The sequence below is a fragment of the Haemaphysalis longicornis genome, unplaced genomic scaffold (genome assembly GCF_048455015.1).
Source record: "Haemaphysalis longicornis isolate Haplotype H1 unplaced genomic scaffold, Haemaphysalis longicornis Haplotype H1 scaffold_9, whole genome shotgun sequence".
In the NCBI taxonomy this organism is placed as follows: Eukaryota; Metazoa; Arthropoda; class Arachnida; order Ixodida; family Ixodidae; genus Haemaphysalis; species Haemaphysalis longicornis.
Genome location: NW_027526460.1, coordinates 130,034,132 through 130,054,105, shown reverse-complemented (window position 1 = coordinate 130,054,105; position 19,974 = coordinate 130,034,132). Strand labels below are relative to the sequence as shown.

Here is a 19,974-nt window from a genome sequence, read left to right as displayed (position 1 = left end):
GGCGCACGCCATCCTTTTTTGAGGCGGGTGTATACGACCTGGGTCACAGATGTAGCCTCGTCACCGGGCTTTGCTGTACTGGGTTTCCTTTGTTGACTTGTCCTTAATTGTGGCTCTATGACAGCAGATGGCTCTATCGGATTTCTGTGCTGAAATGAGGGCATCGAAGCGCCGTGATGTAACTTTCCACCGGTGACGGTTCCCTGGCGGCTTGTTGCGTAAGTGCACAGACCTTGCAATTTCTTGATATGTGCGCGCGGGCAGGGATCCAGAAAAAGGCCACAAGACGTCCGAGTGCTCTCAATGGGCTGGCTCGTTGCCCACGACAACTTCAAAACATTTATCTGGTCGTTTCAGCTGTCGTAAGCGTGTTGACTGCATCGGTGTTGGTCATTGATTCTTCGGACCGTTTCTGCGTCTCTCGCCATCGTACAACCCGGTGAACGCTGTTGGTTCAGCCACCTTTGGAGTCGTGTTGTCTCCAGGACTTATCATCATCAGCCTATCTACGCCCAGAGCAAAGGCCTCTCCCATAGACCTCCAATTATCCCAGAGACTTATAATGCGCTCTAATTTGCACTCAAGACCCATGAAAGCACCACCTGCCCGTTCAGTGATTGCGGGAACCAGGCCGTCGGTGAAAGCCCCGAGAGCCATGATGTAATCATCGTAGTCCCTGGGTGGCCAGAAATACTTGGCCTAGCTTCCGTTAGTGTCTCCGGGTAAGTACTCCGAGCTGTAGGAAAAGGCATTTCTTTCGCGAGCACCAGAGCTATAAAGTTGTGTAACGTCTACCAGTCTATGGTCATTTCGTAATGTCGATCATAGTCAGGTCCATCTTTGCAGGTTTGCGGGTAACACTTGCAATCAATCAAGTCCTGAGCTATGAAGTTCTGCAACTTGTGCCAGTCTATTGTCATTTGGTAATGCCGGTCATAGGTTCATTTTTGCAGGTATGCGGTAGCATTTGTAATCAATCAAGTCCACAGCTATAAGGTTCTGCAATTTGTACCAGTCTATTGTAATTTGGTAATGCTGTTCATAGTCAGGTCCATCTTTGCAGGTCTGCGGCAACACTTGCAATCTTGCAATCAAGTCCACAGCTATAAGGTTCTGCGACTTGTACCAGTGTATTGTCATTTGGTAATGCCGGTCATTGTCAGGTTCCAGATCCATAATGTTATTTAACTAGGACCAATTTATTGCCATTTGGTAATGCCAGTCATTGTCAGATCAATCTTTGCAGGTCTGCTGTAACTTTGCAATCAGTGAAGTCCAGATCCATAACGCTCTGCAACTTGTACCAATCTATTTCCATTTGGTAATGCCGGTCATTGCGAGGTCTATCTTTGCAGGTCTGCGGTGACACTTGCAATCTATCAAGCCCAGAGCTATAAGGTTCTGCAACTTGTACCAGTCTATTGTCATTTGGTAATACCGGTCATAGGTCCATCTTTGCAGATGTGCGGTAACACTTGAAAAAATCAAGCCCAGAGCTACAAGGTTCTGCAACTTGTACCAGTCTATTATAATTTGGTAATTCCGGTCATATGTCCATCTTTGCAGATGTGCGGTAACACTTGTAATCAAGTCCAAAGCTATAAGGTTCTGCAACTTGTACCAGGCTATTGTCATTTGGTAATGCCAGTCATTGTCAGGTCCATCTTTGCAGGTCTGCTGTAACACTTGCAATCAATCAAGCCCACAGCTATAAGGTTCTGCAACCTGTACCACTCTATTGTCGTTTGGCAATACCGGTCATAGGTCCATCTTTGCAGATGTGCGGTAACACTTGCAATCAATGAAGTCCACCACAGCTATAAGGTTCTGCAACTTGTAGCAGTTTATTGTAACTTGGTGATACCGGTCATAGTCAGGTCCATTTTTGCAGGTCTGCGGTAACACTTGCAATCAATCAAGTCCACAGCTATAAGGTTGCACAACTTGTACCAGTCTACTGCCATTTGGTAATGCCGGTCATTGTTAGGTCTATCTTTGCCGGTCTGCTCTAACTTTGCAACCAACCAAGTCCGGATCCACGATGTTCTGCAACTAGTACCAATCTATTGCCATTTGGTAACGCCGGTAATTGTCAGGTATATCTTTGCCGGTCTGCGTAACACTTGCAACCAAGGAAGTATCAGTCTGCACCGCAGCTTCAATCTTGTAACCAAATACATTCAAATTCAAATTCAGATTCAAATTTAACGTTTACTTTTTAACGGCCCCAAGAAAAACACAGGGTGTCGGACAAATTACTGAAAATATCAGCATCTTCCCCGCATCCTCATCTTATCGGTAGTCTACTGCAGGCATATCGTAGCCAGAAGTACACTTCCTCTCTAATGTAGTGTTTGTTGTAAGCAATTCCCTCGAGCAACTTGGACCCGCTTGGCCTTTTGTTATAGCTCCCAGCAACAAGGTCGGGCCCTGCATAAAATAAACGCCGGCTTGGGCTATTTGGTTGACGCACACTTGCTGTTCATGCTCAGTGTCCGCAGCGCTAAGTGGCGACGGAGCCGCGATTATCGACGCCCCCGCGACGTCCTTTCCTCGTGCACGGGAGCTGACTTGGCAAGCATCAACGCTTCACGACGCACGGCATCCACCCTTCTGAAAGTGCCATTCGCGTGCGGTCGCACGCGCCACTTTTCCTGACCCTTTTACGTAACCGTCGGCGGCGGCGAAGTGTTTTCCCGCCTCAGTGCACGTTTCCTTTTGCCCTCCACCCTCGCTGCCTTCCTACGAAGCAGCACGCAACGTCTCTCGAAGCCCCCCGCGTGTCGGAGATGGAGGGAAGCCGACCGTCCGTACACACAACACACACACTCACCTACACAGACAACGATCGGCGCTACGTGCTCTCAGCCTGACCTGACCGGTAGCCAACGGCCGGGCGAAGCAGACCACGGCGTCGACGTGCGCGTGTTTTCCGGCCGCGAGGCGTCTGCGCACGCCGGCGCAGCGATGACGCGTCGTGCGTCACTTCCTGCGCTCCGATGAGCGCTTCCGCTTCGATGAAAGGATGCCGCCGGCCCCGCAAAGGGCTTTACAATAAACCGCAGCGTGGCCGCGCCGGTATATAAGGACCGGTTCATCCGGCGACCCTCATCATTGCGTTCACTGACGGCCCTTGCGAAGAAGACCGCTCCTCCGTCTACACTTCGCCGGGCGTTAGCGTCTTGTGCTTCTGTGCTTTGAGACGACAGTTGTCGTCTGGATCGCGAGGACGCGTGCTCCTGTGTGGAACTCGGAGAGAGATCGAACCTTCTTCGAGACTCGATACAACGCGACGACGATGGCCTGGAAGACGTCTGGCTGCCTACGAGTTGCCCTTCTGGCATCACTTGTGTTGAGCTGCTCTGCTGCCAGCACCGCACGTTCCCCGGCGGACACAAACCTCTACGACGTGCTACGGCTAATCTACACTATGTGCTGTGAGTTAACGTGCAATTACCTCTTATTGTACTTTGCCAGAGAAATACGTAGGTAGTACCTGCGCAGTCCGCAATGATTGTGCTGAAGAGAATGTGCCTCTTATGGAAGAGTAACTGATGGTCGTCGGCGGACACCAATGCAACAGTGCGGTGTTCCTAGAGTTTAAAAATAATTTAATGACATCTGTGTCTTCTCAGGTAGAGCTTGCCAGTGCAATATCTAAAGTGTTTGAAAATTACAAAAATCGTTGTTGAGATTTTACGAAATTGCACAACAAAATATAGAGTGGCGCCAAAAAAAAGTTCCTCAAGTATCCTGTTTTGAAAGCGAACCTTTAGTGTTCCCAGTGATGGCGTCTGTAACGTGAAAACGCCCTCCAGGAAAGTCAAATTTTTCTGACATGAATGATCGTGGGTGAAGTGAAATTAAAAAAAACGCTTCCGTGGCCGGAATTGCACCTGGGTGTCCCGCGTTATGAAGCTGGCGTCTATCCAACTGCTCCATTTTTTTTTCTTTATTGAATTGCTCCATTGCGGCATGTTCGGAACTCAGCCCAAACCTAGACGTCAATTACAGAATCGGCCACGAGAAAGCTTCCCGTTCAGCTATCGTCGCCGTTATACAAAGGGGTGCATGCTATTTTAAAATAAATATTTACTCCCAGATCCATGGCGTGACAGATTCTGTATGCAGTCACAATGCTAATGCTTCGAAAGGTGCGAAAGCGGAAGATCAAACAGCAGAGTTGCGTGCGTATTATTGTTGTTTAGTAGTCACGTGTTTGCTGTCTTAGAAACAGCGGCACCAAACGAAAGCGTTCAATCGTGTAAGGGCCGCATGACCGCTTCTTTTCACTGGATATCTGACAGTATGATCTTTTTTGCAAATGCAACCATTCTGAGAAAGGAAAACGCCATTCTGACTGGCACGGGACGAATGCTTTGTATGATCCTCAGCCCGCAGCTATCCTGGAGAAAGTGCTTGCGTGCGGCTAGTCCCGGGGTCGCGATGGGGATGGTAGAAGGATAGACCGGCGCATGGCACAAATCGAAAAAGCTCTACATCTGGGTCATTGCCGGCTTCCACCGACCCAGTTTCCGGGACAATACCGAAATCTGAGCTCTGAGCCTTCGTTCTCGTAGTCAAGGATGCTTTCATTAAAGGAGAGAGAGAGGGAGAGGGCGGGGAGATGAGATCAGATCAGCAAAACTTTATCGTTGAATCTTTTCTGAGGTCGACGTCGGCGTCCTTCCGACGACGGCGGTGTTTGTACAGGTCCCCCGGGCTAGCTTCGACCACCCGGGCTAGCAAGGCCTTGGGCAAATGGCATGTGCTGAGCGACGCGGCCTCCCACTGCTCCTTGCTCGCATTTTGGAATCAAATGTGATAATTGTTTCACATCTTTGAAGGGTTTCTCTCTGCAAGACCAAACCGAGTGTGACTCGGTCTGCGTATTGATGACATAGGGGGCAGTGGTGAGAGTGTATGCGAAGGAAAATTTGACATCTAGCTGAAATGCAGCCGTATGGCTTGTAAAAACAATTGGGGTATAGAGCTTTCTCAGAAACGTCGCTGGTGAAACACGACCGTCCTGGTCCAGGATCGGTACCAGGATGAAGTACCAGGACGGTACCAGGATCATGGACCAGGACAAATTTTTCTTCAACTGCGAAGTTTCTGTGAAAGCTGTATACCCTTCCTTTACGGCAGTACGGCTGCATTTCAGGGGGAAGAAAAATTTTCTTTCGCGGAAGCTTACTCCACCTTGGACATTTCCCCTAAATCTGGTCAATTAACACCACGTGGTTAGAGTGTAGTTCGGGATAAATAGGAAGGCGGGGTGGGAATGGTGGATTTTTGAAGCTGACTCGAAGGAGAAAGAGAGAGGGAGAAAAGCGTATTCAAGTTTAGAAGGAAAAAGCTTTATGTTCGCGTATGGCAGCGAAATAGTTCATCTCTGACTTGAACAGTTCAAGCTGGGCATTTAGCTCAGCCGTAACTTCCGCACGCTCGCTAACTCCAGTAACTCCATCCTGGAGCGCGTCAATTCGGTTCTATTTCTCAAATGCACGAGGGAATGCGGTGGACCATGAGATTATACGGTGGAACGCGTCATAATTAATCAGAGCTAAGGTTGGAGCAACGGCGAATCCTGCGCGTGCGCAGAACAACGCCCACATTCTGCCCACGATGAAAATTTGCGAAAGAGAATTCAGAAAAGAAAAAGCGACTGCTCGGATAGAACTTGCAACCAGTATGTGAGTCGCTGTCCGCGAGTGGTTTTAACTTCTCGTGCACAAAACGATCGTTACACGAGAAAACGAGCAGTAAAGGTGACACACTTCACCTTTCGTTTGCAACACGTGCAGTCGTATCAGCACCCTGCAGGTGTTTGTTAACCACATCAGTTCAGCAGTTGAGGTAGACAAGTGCCAAAAAAAAAATCTCTTGCTTGCACAATGAGATACCACTTCTTAAAATGGTTCGTGACTTATACAACTGTACTGCGGGTCTCAAGGTTGCTAAGTGTCCTTCGTTGTTTTTATTTTTGGTTAAAGTCTTTTTTCAGCAATCACAAAGTGTAAAGAGTTTTAGGCTCCGTTTTTCTGTTCACTGTTTTTGCGCTGTTATTGATGGCTCTATACATGCTCCTGCGCACGTAGGCCTTCGTCTAGTCCTCTAAAAAAGGCGCCTTTCTCTCTCTGCCGCGTTCAAGTGTTCGCATTTGTGATTCTTGTTAAGTTTACTTCGCTCCGAAATCACTTACTTGACGGCTCGTTTATGGCACTTGTTTATCTCAGCAACACCACACGTACGCACCACACACAAACAGCGAAAAAGAAAGAACAGAAAAATACTAACGGGTGGAGGACATTTTTTGACCTATTTAATTCGAAAGGCCAGATTACTGCAGGATAATGCATATCGAAAGGTCAAACCTTTGAAGGCCGCATACATTTCATATTCGAGGCCTTTGGCTGCGTACCGCCAGCCAGGCGATGTACAGTTGTAAGATAGATTCGAGCCATGAACCAATAAGACAAACCGCGAATTCTGCTCGCATCTGCTGTCTGCGCCGGCGTCGACCCCAGCAGAAGATAGCATAAAAATCCGCAATAAGCGCGTGTGTAGAAGGATTTTGAAAAGCGGTTACGTTAACATCGACGAACGAGAGCTGCACTTCGTCATTCTCATTTCAGACAAAACTCTGTCAGGAATTACCACCTCGAGCACCATTAGTATATATATACTAATGTGCGCTGTATAGGCCTCCAACTACTCCTGTGTTACCGGAACACTTTTTTTTTTTTTTTTTTGCCATGGAGTTTTCCGCCGGCACACAGGAGGCCCGCCTGTTGACCGGCCACCGCGTCACATACGCGGCCAAATACCACTTTTCCTCTTAATTTAGATGCTTTGCCGTTAACTATGATCCTAAGTATGCCATCTGATAGCACCCATACGTGCGATATCTGTAACTAATGGTACAATGACGTGTGCATGTGCATGGGTGAATCCAATGGTCTCAACCGACACTCGGCGTCACTGCAGTTAGCGCATGCCGCGTTTACTACGGTAAAGCGAGCCAGTCTCCAAGTTCGACAAGCGAACCAATAGGCGAGGTCACACACTGCTTGTTCGAGAGCGGCCGATGGAACGTACTTTCGGTTTGGCGCGCGAACTTAGTTGAGAACTTCGCTGTCGCAAGACGTCACAGCTCCCGTCTGTCAAGCAGGATATTGCGCCACCGGCACACGAGGTATGCATGTTAGGTTAGGTATGCATGGGCTTGTCTGAACCGTGGTTATTGAGCTTGACGGCGGTGATGGGCGTAACCAAATATATTTCGCGCGCCTCTCGGCCTTGGACTAACAATGTTCGTTGCGCCAATTCAACATCGCCCAGTAGCCTTCCGCGATAGCTTGAGCGATGGAAGGGCGCCCTTGCGCGAATCATCGGCTGCCTCAGCTGCGCCTAGCCCGATCCAAACCACTGTCAACGCACGTCTCGACGCTAACAAGCTCAAGCAGTGAACCCCACCGCCCCCCAGTACAACGCGACCAGAAAACAGGATGCCCTCGATTAAGGGCCGATGGCGACAGAACCTTGACCGCTTGCCAATAGTCGCGGTAAAGCAGGCCGGAGGGAGGAAACGCGGCGGCCGATTGCATGCCCTCCTCTCCATTCGTTCCTTGGTCGTCTACTTCCGAACCGACCTTCGTTTGTGCGTGTCCCTTCTTCCTCGGCGAGCGGATTTTCCGTTCTCGGACGCCGGGAAGTCGTGGCGCGACAGGAGTGTGTGCTCGCGTACTTAACGTTGAGGCGTTTCTATAAAAACACCTCTTCTGCCACCGGGCGAAAAACCGTTTGACCGCGTCACTACCGGCTGCTAAATATAGTCGCTGGCACGGAACGAAACCTCTTCCTCTCTCTTTCCGCCACCTCAGCAAAGGACTCTGTACTTATTTGCCCTGTTCTCGGTCCTGCTTGAGCCGGTAAAAGTGGGGGATGCAACCCACTTTTGCATGCGGCTATACCTACCCGAGGTCATAAGGACGTACCTACAAGGCCTGATTTGGGGAACAAATAACATTTTCCGCGCAAAAACGGTCGGAGGTTTGTCTTCGTGGAAGGGAAGGGCGATGCGCTTCCTCCGTCCGTCGCGTTTTCCGGTTTTGGCTACCGTCCGCTGGGACGATGACGGAAGGGGTGACAGAAGAATGGTGCGGAGGACGCGCGGAAGAGGACAGAAGGCAGGAACCGCGGTTCGCAAGGAGTGGGGCCGTATACGCGGAAGCAGATAACGGTGCCTGACGGATGCCGAGGATGGATGTGTGTCGTAAGCCCCGCCGAGTCGAAAGAGGAAGACGAACTCCGGCGCAATGAGAGCGAAAGTTTGCGTCGTCTGAGCACTTGAAGGTTGTGCGCCGCTCACGAGGAAGCGAGGCGACGTGCGGGGACAATAAGATGCATCAAATCGACGACCCACATTATTTCCTTCCTGTCGACATCTCACCGTGGCGGCGAGACGCAGGAATTCCGAACGCTAAAAGGTTGTGACGTATTGCGCAATTCTCCGACACGGCTCGACGGTCGTCGCACTTGAAAGTGCCACATCGCTGCCTCATTTTAATATCTTTAGCCTTTTCGAAAGCGCGAAGTTATCCTTCAGCCTATTTTCTTTTTTACTCGGAATACTCAGTCCCTTCAATAACAAACGGAGCTCCTAACGTGGTTTTTATGAAAATATTCAATTCTATCGATTGGCTTGTTTCCAAAGTTACATGGCTATTTTAGGAAGTGAAATCAGCTATAACCTTGCCTGTATGAATAATTTTGTACAGATACAAATGGAAAATGCTAAGGGATTGCTCGAGAACATGTAAAACCCAAACTGCTATTCGCAACACTTTGGTAGAACCTCTCGCTGAAAAACATTTCGCAAATACATTCCGATCCACACCAGCTGTTTCGCATAGACGTATTTTAAAGCCATAATTAGTGCGCGTTTTGTTCTAGTTTTCAGCGACAACCACGTTTCTACAGGATGAACACTTTCAATTTATTTTTAACTGACTTTCAATTTGGTTGCTCTGGGGTGACTTTGTTTCTACATTATGGGGGACGCAGTTCCCATGAGAGCGAAATGAAAGTTGGAGGGGGTCAGTAAAGCAAGCTCCGGGGCCATTTGTGTGAGGGAGTAGTGCTAAAAACAAAACGAAAGGACAATTAATGCTAAACGGGGGATATTAATTACAAGCCAGAACTGTTTTTCTGCTAAGGGTTGCTAAATTAGATGGCTACCCTGGATTTTCTGCGTCCAAAGCTGCGGACCGTCTACACTTCGTGTTCATTAGCCCGAAACGTTGACTGTTTTGCTACTTCGATCTATTTTGCTGCTGTATTGTCGCCAAACTTTGTTGACGCTGGTTATATGCGCGGTTGCGTTAGCAATAATGGGAGGAATGGCTAGGAAATACAGCTTTTTGCTTTTCACGCGAACGCATTTCAAAGTTACAGTTAACGGAAAGTGTAAGGCGTAGGAACATTTTGGGGTCTGCCCAGTAAAAAGAGCATAGGAGCGCAAGTGGCTGAAGTCCCCGCTGCGGTAAATTAGTGGGGCGGAGAGAGCAGCAGTAGCGCATCTCTTCAATGCAACGTCTCTCTCTCTCTCTCTCTCTCTCTCTCTCTCTCTCTCTCTCTCTCTCTCTCTCTCCAGCAGTTCGCTCCTTTGTGAGTCTGGAACGGCGACAGTAAGGCCACAAAAACTCGTATAGCCCGTACCTGTCGTAGTCGAAACTTCCACTTTAAACTGTTGCTGATTTGTGCCCCCAAACGTATTCCGAAACTATGGGCGCTTGGACGAAAACGGGGCACTTAATCAAACGAAACAAACAGGCGATGGTCCCAGCCAACTCGTCGAATAGCGGCCAAAACCGCTGATGATATACTTCACATTGCGTAGAACTGAAAATGGCGGTTTTGTGTGGCGAACTACCTAAGCGCACTACCTAAGCTCATTTTTGTTGTTCTTTTTGTCTTTGCGCAGCTGCTCCCCCGGCTGACTTACAAGTGGGCATCAAGTGCATGGACCACTACCTGGGCGGCACGGGTGGCGAGGTGAGCCTTCGTGATCACGTTGACGTCTGTTGCTGAGCTAACAAGCCTTCACGTAACCGACGAATGCTTCTAAACGATTTATTGTCCAGGAACGCAAACACCTCCGTGAACGCACACAGCCTAACGTTTAGAGCGATTTTGTATCCCGTTGGTCAACAGTAATGTGCAGCACATCACGGTTCTAAAGGCAGCAGATTCAGCACAGGGCGTTCACCTGTTATTTTGCGTCGCAAAAACTTTGTTCAGTATATAAGTGACCGTGGGTATTGCTCTACATGCCGTGTCCCTTCCATCCACCTCGCAGACGGTGGCTGCAGCCCGCAAGTGCATGTCGACGGTCAAGGAGTCTCCCCTGGTCGAGCTCTGCTCTCAGCACACCGAAGTGGGGGCCTGGAAGGTCAAGAACGCCCTGCCGCCCCCCTCGCTCACCGGGGTGAGTGTTGCGCCGCTCTTCAGTCTTGCCACGTGAGGGGCGGAATTCTGAGTTTGGTCCTTTTCATGCAAGTTTCAAAGTGTCTCTGATTGTCTCTGAGCAGACGACACGCCTGTGACCACGCACAAGTAAAGCAAAGTGTCCGTTTATGCGCTGTGGTGCGGGTGCAAGATCTCGCAAGTGAAACAACGGCACGTCTTGGAACGGACACAACTCAGAATTCCGCACCAGCCGTGTTTTTTTTTTTTTTTTTTTGTCCAACTTTTCTCACGGCTAATGGCGCTTTCCACTGGGTGAAGAGGAGCTTGAACTGTGGGCCAGCGGAACGCAGTCATAATTACTACTGGAGACTGCGGCACCGATACTGAAAAAAAAAAAAAAAAAAAGAAAAGAAAGCAAGGAGCGATCGTTCGTCTAATGTAGTTTTTTTTTTTTTTTTTTTTTTTCATTTTCGCGCACAGTTGTGCGAGTAACTTTTGCAACTTCCCTAATGGGGATTTCAACACTAAAAAAAAAAAAATACCACCTTTCTGCTGCCACCGCTGTTTGATGGAAATGCTTGTCTGATGCATAAATGACTTAATTGTGCAAGCCTAGCCTTTGCCTTGCACTGGCCATTGCAATACTAACGCAGAATATGCTCACCCGCAGATCATCAGCATTTCCGGTCTCACGAAGATGATGTGCATCATGGGCGAGAGCAAGGCCAACATCCCGAGGTGGCAGTCTGGTTTCTCTGTAAGTACAATTCTCTTCCCCACCTTCTGGTTCAAACGATCGCAGATGCATGCACGTGTTGCCAATTCGGCAGCAAATAAGAATTCCAAGTGCTGATCCATCCGCAGTGTACTACTTCTAGTACGCGAGCATGAGCAGGGTCAATCATAGAGGTCTATGCGCATATTTGAAGCCTCCGCAAAGCGGGCGTACGTACCGCGAGATGAAAGGAGACGCGTGATGGCAGCCCGCGCCGCGCATGCGCAGTGGGGGTGCGCGGTCTCATGCGTGGATCGGCGTGCGGTTGTGTTGAGTCCGGCTTCCGCGTTCAGCAATGGCGCAAAGGCCGTTGCGCCGCTAGGAATAAAGGGCGGAAGAGGCAGAAGACAGCCTAATGTGTACTCGTTAGTTAAAGACATTAAGGGGAGCAAACAAGACCTATTTACGCGCACGTAATAACGCAGGTAAGTCAAAAGCGACGTGCTTTCGCGCTACCTGCACCAGATGGTCCAATTTTTTTAGTGTTTCTTGAACTATTTTATCGCAGACTCCTGGTGCGATGTAGCTAGCGAGAAACTCATGTTTCGCACCGCAGTACATTCCTTACGGGGCGTGGAGGTTAGAGCCGTGTGGAAGTTTACCTTAAGATCACTGACACCGTGTTAAGAGCAGGTCGCTTAATATGGCTTATCTATGTTTTGCAGAAATGCTTCCCCAAAGAGGAGGACTGGCTGGCGTCACAGAAAGCACTGTAAGTACCAAGAATTTATTTCAATTGGCGAAATACTTGTCAGTGCATTATGGCGGGCGAGTTGGTTGCTAGAGTAGTGCAGTTAAAGCAGCACTGCAAGGAGGCATAAGACTACAAAGGATGAACGGTAGTGCTTTGCGGTCTTGCAGGACTAGCGCTCGTCCTGTATGGTCTTTCCTTTTTTGCCTCATCGTTCCTTTGTTAGTTTTAACACGAACTTCAATAAGCTGTTTTTTTCTGAAGAGTGATGTTTAACACGAACATTATGCTGGTGGTTTTTTGAAGGCAAACTCTGGGAGACTGAGTTTTTGTGAGAAAGTGCAGTACCGCTGAAACCAAAAGGCGCTTTGGGAGAAGTCGAAATTTATACCTTGCGCATCTTTTCTTACCTTTTCAGGTGGTTCATTGCAAGATACCTACTCTCCAAGCAATGAGTCAGCACAGCTAATCATCACCAGTCAAGAGTTCCTCACAAATCCTCACGGGTGCGTTCACTCATATAGTATCCGTCTTGGAAGAATGCAGCAGCGAACGATTCTTTGCATGTGCATTCAGAACAAACGAGTCAGTTGTAATCACAGCAACTATTCTGGTCAACCTGAAGAGTAGTAACTGGACCATGAAAGTTCATTCAGGCCGTACCAGTATGCTGAATGCGCCCGTTTCAAATCATTTGAATGGGCTTCGTAGGCAAGACCGCAGTATAATATGCATCAGTAATAAGGCATTTTTGAAGTAGCATAATTCTTTGCTGCTACAAATTTGGATGCACACAGCATTCATAACTTTTCATGTGCTAATGCAACCATTAAGAGGATTTACAGCAAGATATTTCCTACAAGGCAATACCTGCTGCCAAATTCAGATAAAACAGCGGACTGCGTTGCTTTACTTCTTTTACCCAAGCAGAGATTGCAAGATAGGCTTGCTGCAAAATTATTTTTGCTACGATTGCTTGGGCACTTCGGGTGAGCGAATTTTTCCCCCAAAAATTTGAGGCAATTTTATGCTACAAAGGGGAAACACTCGCGGCCCTGTTTACAAACGCACAGCATGTGCTAGCGGTATCGTACCAGCAGAAGACCAATACGGGTGCTGGGAATGTTGTGTTAACGCCCCAGCACAAGTTGAACACTCGGTCACAGCAGTGTTGTATCGATGACATAACAGCTAGGTCAGCCAGGGCAGTGCTAATTTCACGCCAGACCCACGGATAATATTGACTAGACACAAAGAAACACATTGGAACACTTTCTTTATTCAGTGCTGTGGAGGTCACATAATGAATGACTCTGTGTGGCCGGGCCATAAAATCTATCTCAACTTATAACTACCAAACATTTCTCGGAAGGAACTTTTATTGCAACTGCAGCACTCAATACAAAATAACGCTGCCACTGACATTATGCAATATCGGCAAAAGCTAGCAAGCCACCAGGACACTTTTTTTTTCCCTTTTGTTTGACAAGGCAGAGACGACTAGCACTGTAACAACCTTTTCATTTTTTTCCCTTCTACCTTCGCAGGTGTCCCAGACCACACCGTGAACAGCAGGGGACCGAGCTTCGACCGGCCGGTCGCCGATAAGAGTCATGCCAAAAAGAAAACCGGGACGCCATACCCTTCGCCTGTACATACTCTCATCGAGTCACCTACCCATTATTTATTATTTAAACTGTACCACCGTATGCCGCTTGTCGAGTTGCTGCGAATAGCATCATCACTGCAGCTGGGAGCCGCAAGCCAAAGCTTCTCTTCAAGCCTCAAGCCAAGTGTGTGTGCGTGCGTGTCTGGTGTGCTCCGCCATTCCTGACGTGTAAATTAAAGTGACGTTACAAAGGCAGGCGCACCAGTCTCCTGGGTTCCTTGCAATGTTCTGCCGCTTATTCTGGTAGCACTTTATGCACACACATTCTTCGGAATGCACCACACCTAACTCTGGTGAATACAGTAGGTGACTACCTTGAACTTGGCAATAACCTTATGCGGTACCCCTCAACACACACTGTACACATTTGGCCCCCACGCTGTTCACACAAGTCAAAGGTCTACAAGTGCACAGGCTATTGGAAAATTCACCACAGACCTCCTGTCAAAATTACCGACTTGATCACAGAAGTGCTCGAACTTCAATGCAAGGTTTTCTCAAGTCATCGTTCCTTTCAGACCTGTACAACTGCTTCCACCAACAAACACGGGCAGAACCTAGCAACTGCAGATTTCTTTTTTAATCAGTAGAGACTACAAGGCACAAAGTATGCATTACGACCTTTATATCATGACATCTCGCACTCATCCACTAAATGTTACAAGTATGCGCGTAATGCAAGTACAAGTGGCCATGTCAGGCATTCTGCTGTTTCGACTGTTACTTTTTGAAATTCTGCCCCAACAATTAACAAAATAACTAATTCATTATTCATTATTGGTACAAAAGGCCCTTAGAACGCCAATCATCAAAGTTACTAGGAATTTAAAACGAATCAAATTAGTTTTCTTAACGAAAAGCATCACCGTTCAGGAACTAGTAAGGAGGCAGAGAAAAAGACTGCACCTCAATGCTCACCAGTTGCCTTAATGCGAGCCACTCGTGTAAACATTGAAGAGACAATTTTGACCATACACACCCACATGTTAATGCCTTTTAGGTAGCTATTGATTTCCTGTAAAACTACTCTTACAAATGAGCACTTAGTGTTTTGAAAAGCCCACATTTGGTGTACCTTGAGAACTACATCAGCAGCTCAAGCTTTCATGGCAACTTTTGCATATGGCTCCCATAGTTATCTACCTCTACTTACTCCACAACACTAGCACACAAAACAAAGAATCCAGAGCACTGGCTCAACCAGTGCGCAGCGAAGGCTCGCTCTGGACTTATCTGAAAGTCACTTGTGTAAAAATAGATAATCTTGCACAATTCACTAGCAGTGCCTCCCAATGGGCAGCCAACTAGGCCGTCCAGCCAAAAAAACACTTACCCTCTAATGGTAACACTATCTCAGTATGTACAAACAAAACAAAATGGAGACAAAAGGAATGGGGGGGGTCGCTATTTACACAACAAAGAAGGCACATCTATGTACAAAAGAAGAGGGGACAATGCAGGTCGCTTGCCACATGTGGCCAAAATACAAAATCTCGAAACGGCTGCGGCCGCTGCTTTTTCGACTAGTGTCCGAAGCCTCCAGTGACGATGAAGGAGTCCAGCACGCCAACACAGAAAAGGCGCGGAACCGCTGTCGACCACACTTTAAAGGCTACGGTACACACGGCACCACTTCCTCAGTGCTGTCGCCGACCTATGCGCACAAGGTGGCTTTCACGCAGGAAAAAAAGATGGCTGGCTCGGAGATACAGTCTTTGCAGCGGTAAAAAAGCGAGGCCATGCGAGTGCAAAATACAACAAACACGGAAGCTAACGCAACAGAGCTCAACTGCTAGCAACAGAAGTTCCCCCTTAACACGGGAAGACCAAAACACGAGGCAACAAACAAGTCTACGCTCGTTAAAACAAATGACTAAAGCTACAGCAGCAGAAAGGTCTTGCACTTGGCAACTATCAACAAATGCTGCCGTTTGGCAACCACAAAGTTATCGGCAACAGCAACACTTGTGGCTGTAAAGCATGATAAACCATGGCAATGACTCAAGCTCGCAAAATTGACCAAAATACACGGGGTTGTGTACTTGAGCGCTCGCAGACGTGCACATTTCCACTATAAAATTGTCCTTCGTTCCTTCATTCTAGCAGCAGTTGAACAGCAGACAACGCCATCCTTCTGTTATGCACTATATAAGGGGACTGTAGTGTACTTAAGTACAAATAACATACACAAATCTCGCAGGCAGTTTGCCTGAAACCCAGCTACTTAATGCCCTTTAAGCAACCATCTGACACTGCATTTCGATACAGAAAATCTGTTTATGGATATGTCACACACAACACAGTTCGAACAAAGCACGAGACACGAATTTCAAACAAAAACAGTGAATACGCGTGTATTAAAATTGCCTCTGATTTAGCGTGGAATGAAAGAAGGGTATGAAAGGAAGTCTGAGCTCCTTTTTTGCATTACGTCTGCAGTTTAACCGACAAAGCTAGCTGGTTTCAATAGGTAGAGTTGTTATGGACCGTGCCCACTCAGTCACAAGGTGTTCCGAATCTGGAAGCATAAGTTGCGCAGGCTGGAAAACTTGCATAGCTTGCAAAGATGACACAGTTCCTGCGCTCTAAACAGCCTTAGCAAGCCATGGACATTGAGCGCTTGAGCACCAGCTATTGCGTCACAACCACAGGCCGTGCTAATAAGGTATGCTTCCATAGGAAAACCGGCTTCTCTCAAAATGGCACAGACTGAACTGAAATAACATCAACTTGGCAAACACTCAGGCTTGACAGCAGACCTGTTTTCAGCCTGCAAGACTCTTTCCGAAATGACTTCATGCCCTCGGAGAACAAGTTCTTCCGAACTCAGTGTAAGGACTAAGTCTAGTTGAGCAAATGTGTTTCCCAAAAGCCCAAGCGAATAATAATGTGAGCTTGAGCGAGGCCGTATCACTGAGCCAGATATGAAGGCATCAGAGCCGACAGGTATGGGTGCGGCGAAGACTTCATCATAGCACAACTGGATCGGGGATTGAAATTTCTTCACGGAGTCAAAAAAAAAAAAAAAAGAGGGTGGGGACTAGACAGCCAAAACTAGGTTACTCCGGATTATAACTCGTACCGAGAAAGCGAGCTCAGAGTTGTTTAGCAAGGGCACATGTCTAGCAATACACAAGGTAAAAACTTTTATCGCGCACTCACGCTTCCTGCAACACTATGTATAATGCAGTTACAGATCAACCTTCTAACTTCTAGATGTTTCACTTAATTTCCAACAAAGGCCACTTTTTCCACCACGTGAAAAGTTTGGTAAGAAAACTTGACTTCAACACCATATTACTGAGCGTAGCTGAAGTTGTGAAGTGTTGCATAAAACTATGTGCAGACAAGTCGACAATGCGCACATTTTGGCCAAAGAGCTCAAAAAGCCAGAGCAGGGCTTCTGCTATGCTAGAGAGACGCACAAAGCTGACTGGCACGTAAGGTACAGAATACAATACAAGTAGAGCTTCCTCGTTGCAATGCGGGCTTCACTGTCTCGCACTTGGGACTTCTCGAAGCTAGTGACAGCCTTTGAGGCACAGACTGCTGTCATTGTTATGAAATCTACTTCGTTTCGGGAGCCCACAAAAACAAAAGGTAAAAAACAAAAAGAAACAAAGGCACCAGCCAGTACCCATGTACTGTTCAACTGGTGATGACTGTGTATTTTGAAATGTACAACTGGAAAAACACTAATTGCCCCGCAACCTGTCAACACAAGGTGTAACGAGAAACAATAACAAAAAAAAAAAAAAAAAAAAAAAAGGAACGGTGGCGCAGTGGATAAAGTCAACAGTCGGAAAACACACGCACAGTGCTTACACAGCTGACAACCCATCCAGGGGTACTGGGGGAATGGGAGCGTCCGCACAGCGAAACAATGCACAATGCAGGTTCATGCGGAGCGCGTAAAAGTGACCAGTGAAAAAACTAAAGCACGCGGATGGTGCAGCCGTCTACCACCCTTGGCACTCGGCGTTCCCGAACACGATGCGATGGCGACACACTTGAGCACAAGTAGGTTAAAAAACAGTTCCTCTCATCGGGCACAGAGCTCGGCAACAATGGTAAGGCTATGCTCGACCCCAAACACAGTCGTACAAGCACTTCCCCGCAACAAATTCGTTCTCTCAACACGGCAGACCCGACCGAAGTCTTGTTTCAAGGGAAGCTGGCCAGCTCCGTGAAGGCTGTTGCCCGCCCTTTTTCCTCAGCGTGCCGTCGTCTTGATGGGTCTCATCCGCTTTGCCACACAATAATGCCCTTCGAAACATGAAGGTCGTGAAGAAAGAGTTCCATGACTGTGCCGAGCAACTCTATAAATACACTAGCCTACCACCGCAAAACATTTACATCAAATCTTTGTCCTCTTCACACAAATCGGTGGATGTTCTGTTCACCACCCTGTCAACCAGAAGAGATGCAGTCAAGCCCACCTGCGAGTGATGGTGAGGCAGTGTTCTAAAGCCCCAACCATGCTGCGAGTTCCAGTAGCCAATCATGTGCACGTACAGATCCTAAGAGTGCGTTTGCCGAAAACTGACCACTACAGTTTCCTAAACTTGTTTTTGCTCTCATTAGGCTCTGACAACAGACTTGAACCAGTTGACAAGCTCCCGAGCATTTCTACAAGGGCACTTGCTACATGCTGGTGGACACTGTAGATACACTCAGGACTAAGCTGGTCGAGCAATAAAATCTTGAGCGGGATTTGCTTCTGAAACAAATTATGGGGGCCAAACACTGCCAATAAAAAGCACACTTGCGAGTGCTTGGCGCTAAATGAATACTGCACTGCTGAGTTGCAAGGTAAACAAAGTGGCACCAACGCAGGACCGTACGATCATACAGTGTATTTCTGGAAGGCAAGCATTTGCACTGTGGAACTCCACCCCTAGGTCCCTGCCTTGCACTACTTCTGCTTTCTTGAAACTTTTAAACATGATGGCTATGTTCCAACAGCACAGGTAGCAAGTAAGAAACAAGAAATGCACCGCATTTCTGGAGCCAGGGGCACTTTGCCACTTAGCAACAATGGCTGCATACAAAGGTCACTCCGGAATCTGCAACACAGGCATGCACTATTGGCACAGAGCTCGCTAATGCATACTGTTCACACATCCTCGCAGTTGATGATGGTGCTGCAGGTGGGCTTGACTGCTGGCTTGGAATTCCAGGCTGCATTCGTGTGTTCCACCCCAGAGCTAAATTGCGCAGTGCCCATCACGTGGCATACAATGGCACCTTGACACACCACACCCCCTCCCCCAAAGACAATCCCCCCACATGAAGGAGGGGAGTCCTATCCGTGGTAGTCCATTGTGCCGGGAGAGTTCAGCTTGTCGTGGGGCAGGTGGGACGCCGAGAGGAGGGGGTCCCCGCCGCCGCCCATGGGGTCGTCGTCCATGATGTCCTCGTAGTGGCCCAGGGCGTGGCCGGGACTCGGAGCCGAGCTGAGGCCCGAGCTGGGGCTCGGGCTGGGCGCCTCGTGCTTGATGCCGTAGGGGTCATTGGAGAACTCCTCGCCCTGGTAGTCATCCGGCCTGAGGTCGTCCCCGGTGCCCTTGAGGTCGTAGAGGTCATTGAAGGAGAGCCCTGCAGTGCCCTCACTGATGAGCGCGCTCAGCTGCGACTCAGAAGTGGGCTGCCACGTCTGGTTCGACAGCGGGATGCCGTGCATGCTCATCGTCTGCTCCAGCTCCTGCGAGTGAAGAATGTGGGGCTTAGGGGAGCTCCTTGGGAAACTCCGGGGCCAAGTGGTCCCTGACACCTCCAATTTGCACAAAGCACTTGCACACTTTCTTTCAACTTTAGCTTATTTTATTTTATTTCTCCAGACAATTGCTGGTTACTTGGTTCCAGACTGCATTCCAGTACCAATGAAGACCCAAGCTTGGTACTGCATTTATTATAAAGAGTTTTTACACACTAAAGCTACTACAGGCACACCATAGTGAGGCTATTTGTGATTTCAGACACCGAGAGAACTTCAACATGCACTGAAATTTTTTTACACAAAAGCATTTGCTTTTTTTTTTTTCATTAGAAAAATTGGTCACCACCAATAAGAATCCAACACGCATTCTTGTTCTAAGAAGCCCAATGCATGCGTGACCAATGAGCCCTGCACAATATGTTGTTTGCTCTCAGGGCACATGGCCTCGCACCGCAAATAGCGCCTTTCATCTCAAAAAAAAAAAAAAAAAAAAAAAAAAGAGAGAGAGACTGCTACTCAGGCTATTAACTTTGGAAATTCTGGGGAGCTATTTTGCACCTGCAAGAGTGACTTTTTATCTTATTTATTTATTCAGATTACTACATTCGCCCAGACGGCATTGTTGTAGGAGATGAATAAAAAATGCT

At 48.0% G+C, this 19,974-nt stretch overlaps 2 protein-coding genes across 2 annotated transcripts in view; one reads left to right on the top strand and one right to left on the bottom strand.

Annotated features, from left to right (window-relative positions):
* Nucleotides 1-3,067: 3,067 nt before the first annotated feature.
* Nucleotides 3,068-13,803, top strand: LOC144153811 (uncharacterized). The gene is made up of 7 exons (XM_077685540.1): nt 3,068-3,437; nt 9,989-10,059; nt 10,364-10,492; nt 11,144-11,230; nt 11,914-11,960; nt 12,358-12,445; nt 13,487-13,803. Exons 1-6 carry the CDS (start codon nt 3,299-3,301, stop codon nt 12,392-12,394), a joined length of 510 nt encoding a protein of 169 aa, XP_077541666.1. The 5' UTR covers nt 3,068-3,298; the 3' UTR covers nt 12,395-12,445; nt 13,487-13,803.
* Mitf (transcription factor Mitf) overlaps nt 13,199-19,974 on the bottom strand; it is a 143,810-nt gene continuing 137,034 nt past the window's right edge. The window contains exon 7 of the mRNA XM_077685539.1: nt 13,199-19,312. Within this exon, the coding sequence (XP_077541665.1) occupies nt 18,914-19,312 (399 nt within the window). The 3' untranslated portion in view covers nt 13,199-18,913. The remainder of the gene's footprint in view (nt 19,313-19,974) is intronic.

Coding starts and splice junctions, on each gene's coding strand:
- LOC144153811 (XM_077685540.1), top strand. CDS start 3,299: ATGGCCTGGAAGACGTCTGGCTGCCTACGAGTTGCCCTTCTGGCATCA. Junction 10,060..10,363: donor TGGGCGGCACGGGTGGCGAG/GTGAGCCTTCGT, acceptor TCCACCTCGCAG/ACGGTGGCTGCAGCCCGCAA. Junction 10,493..11,143: donor CGCCCCCCTCGCTCACCGGG/GTGAGTGTTGCG, acceptor GCTCACCCGCAG/ATCATCAGCATTTCCGGTCT.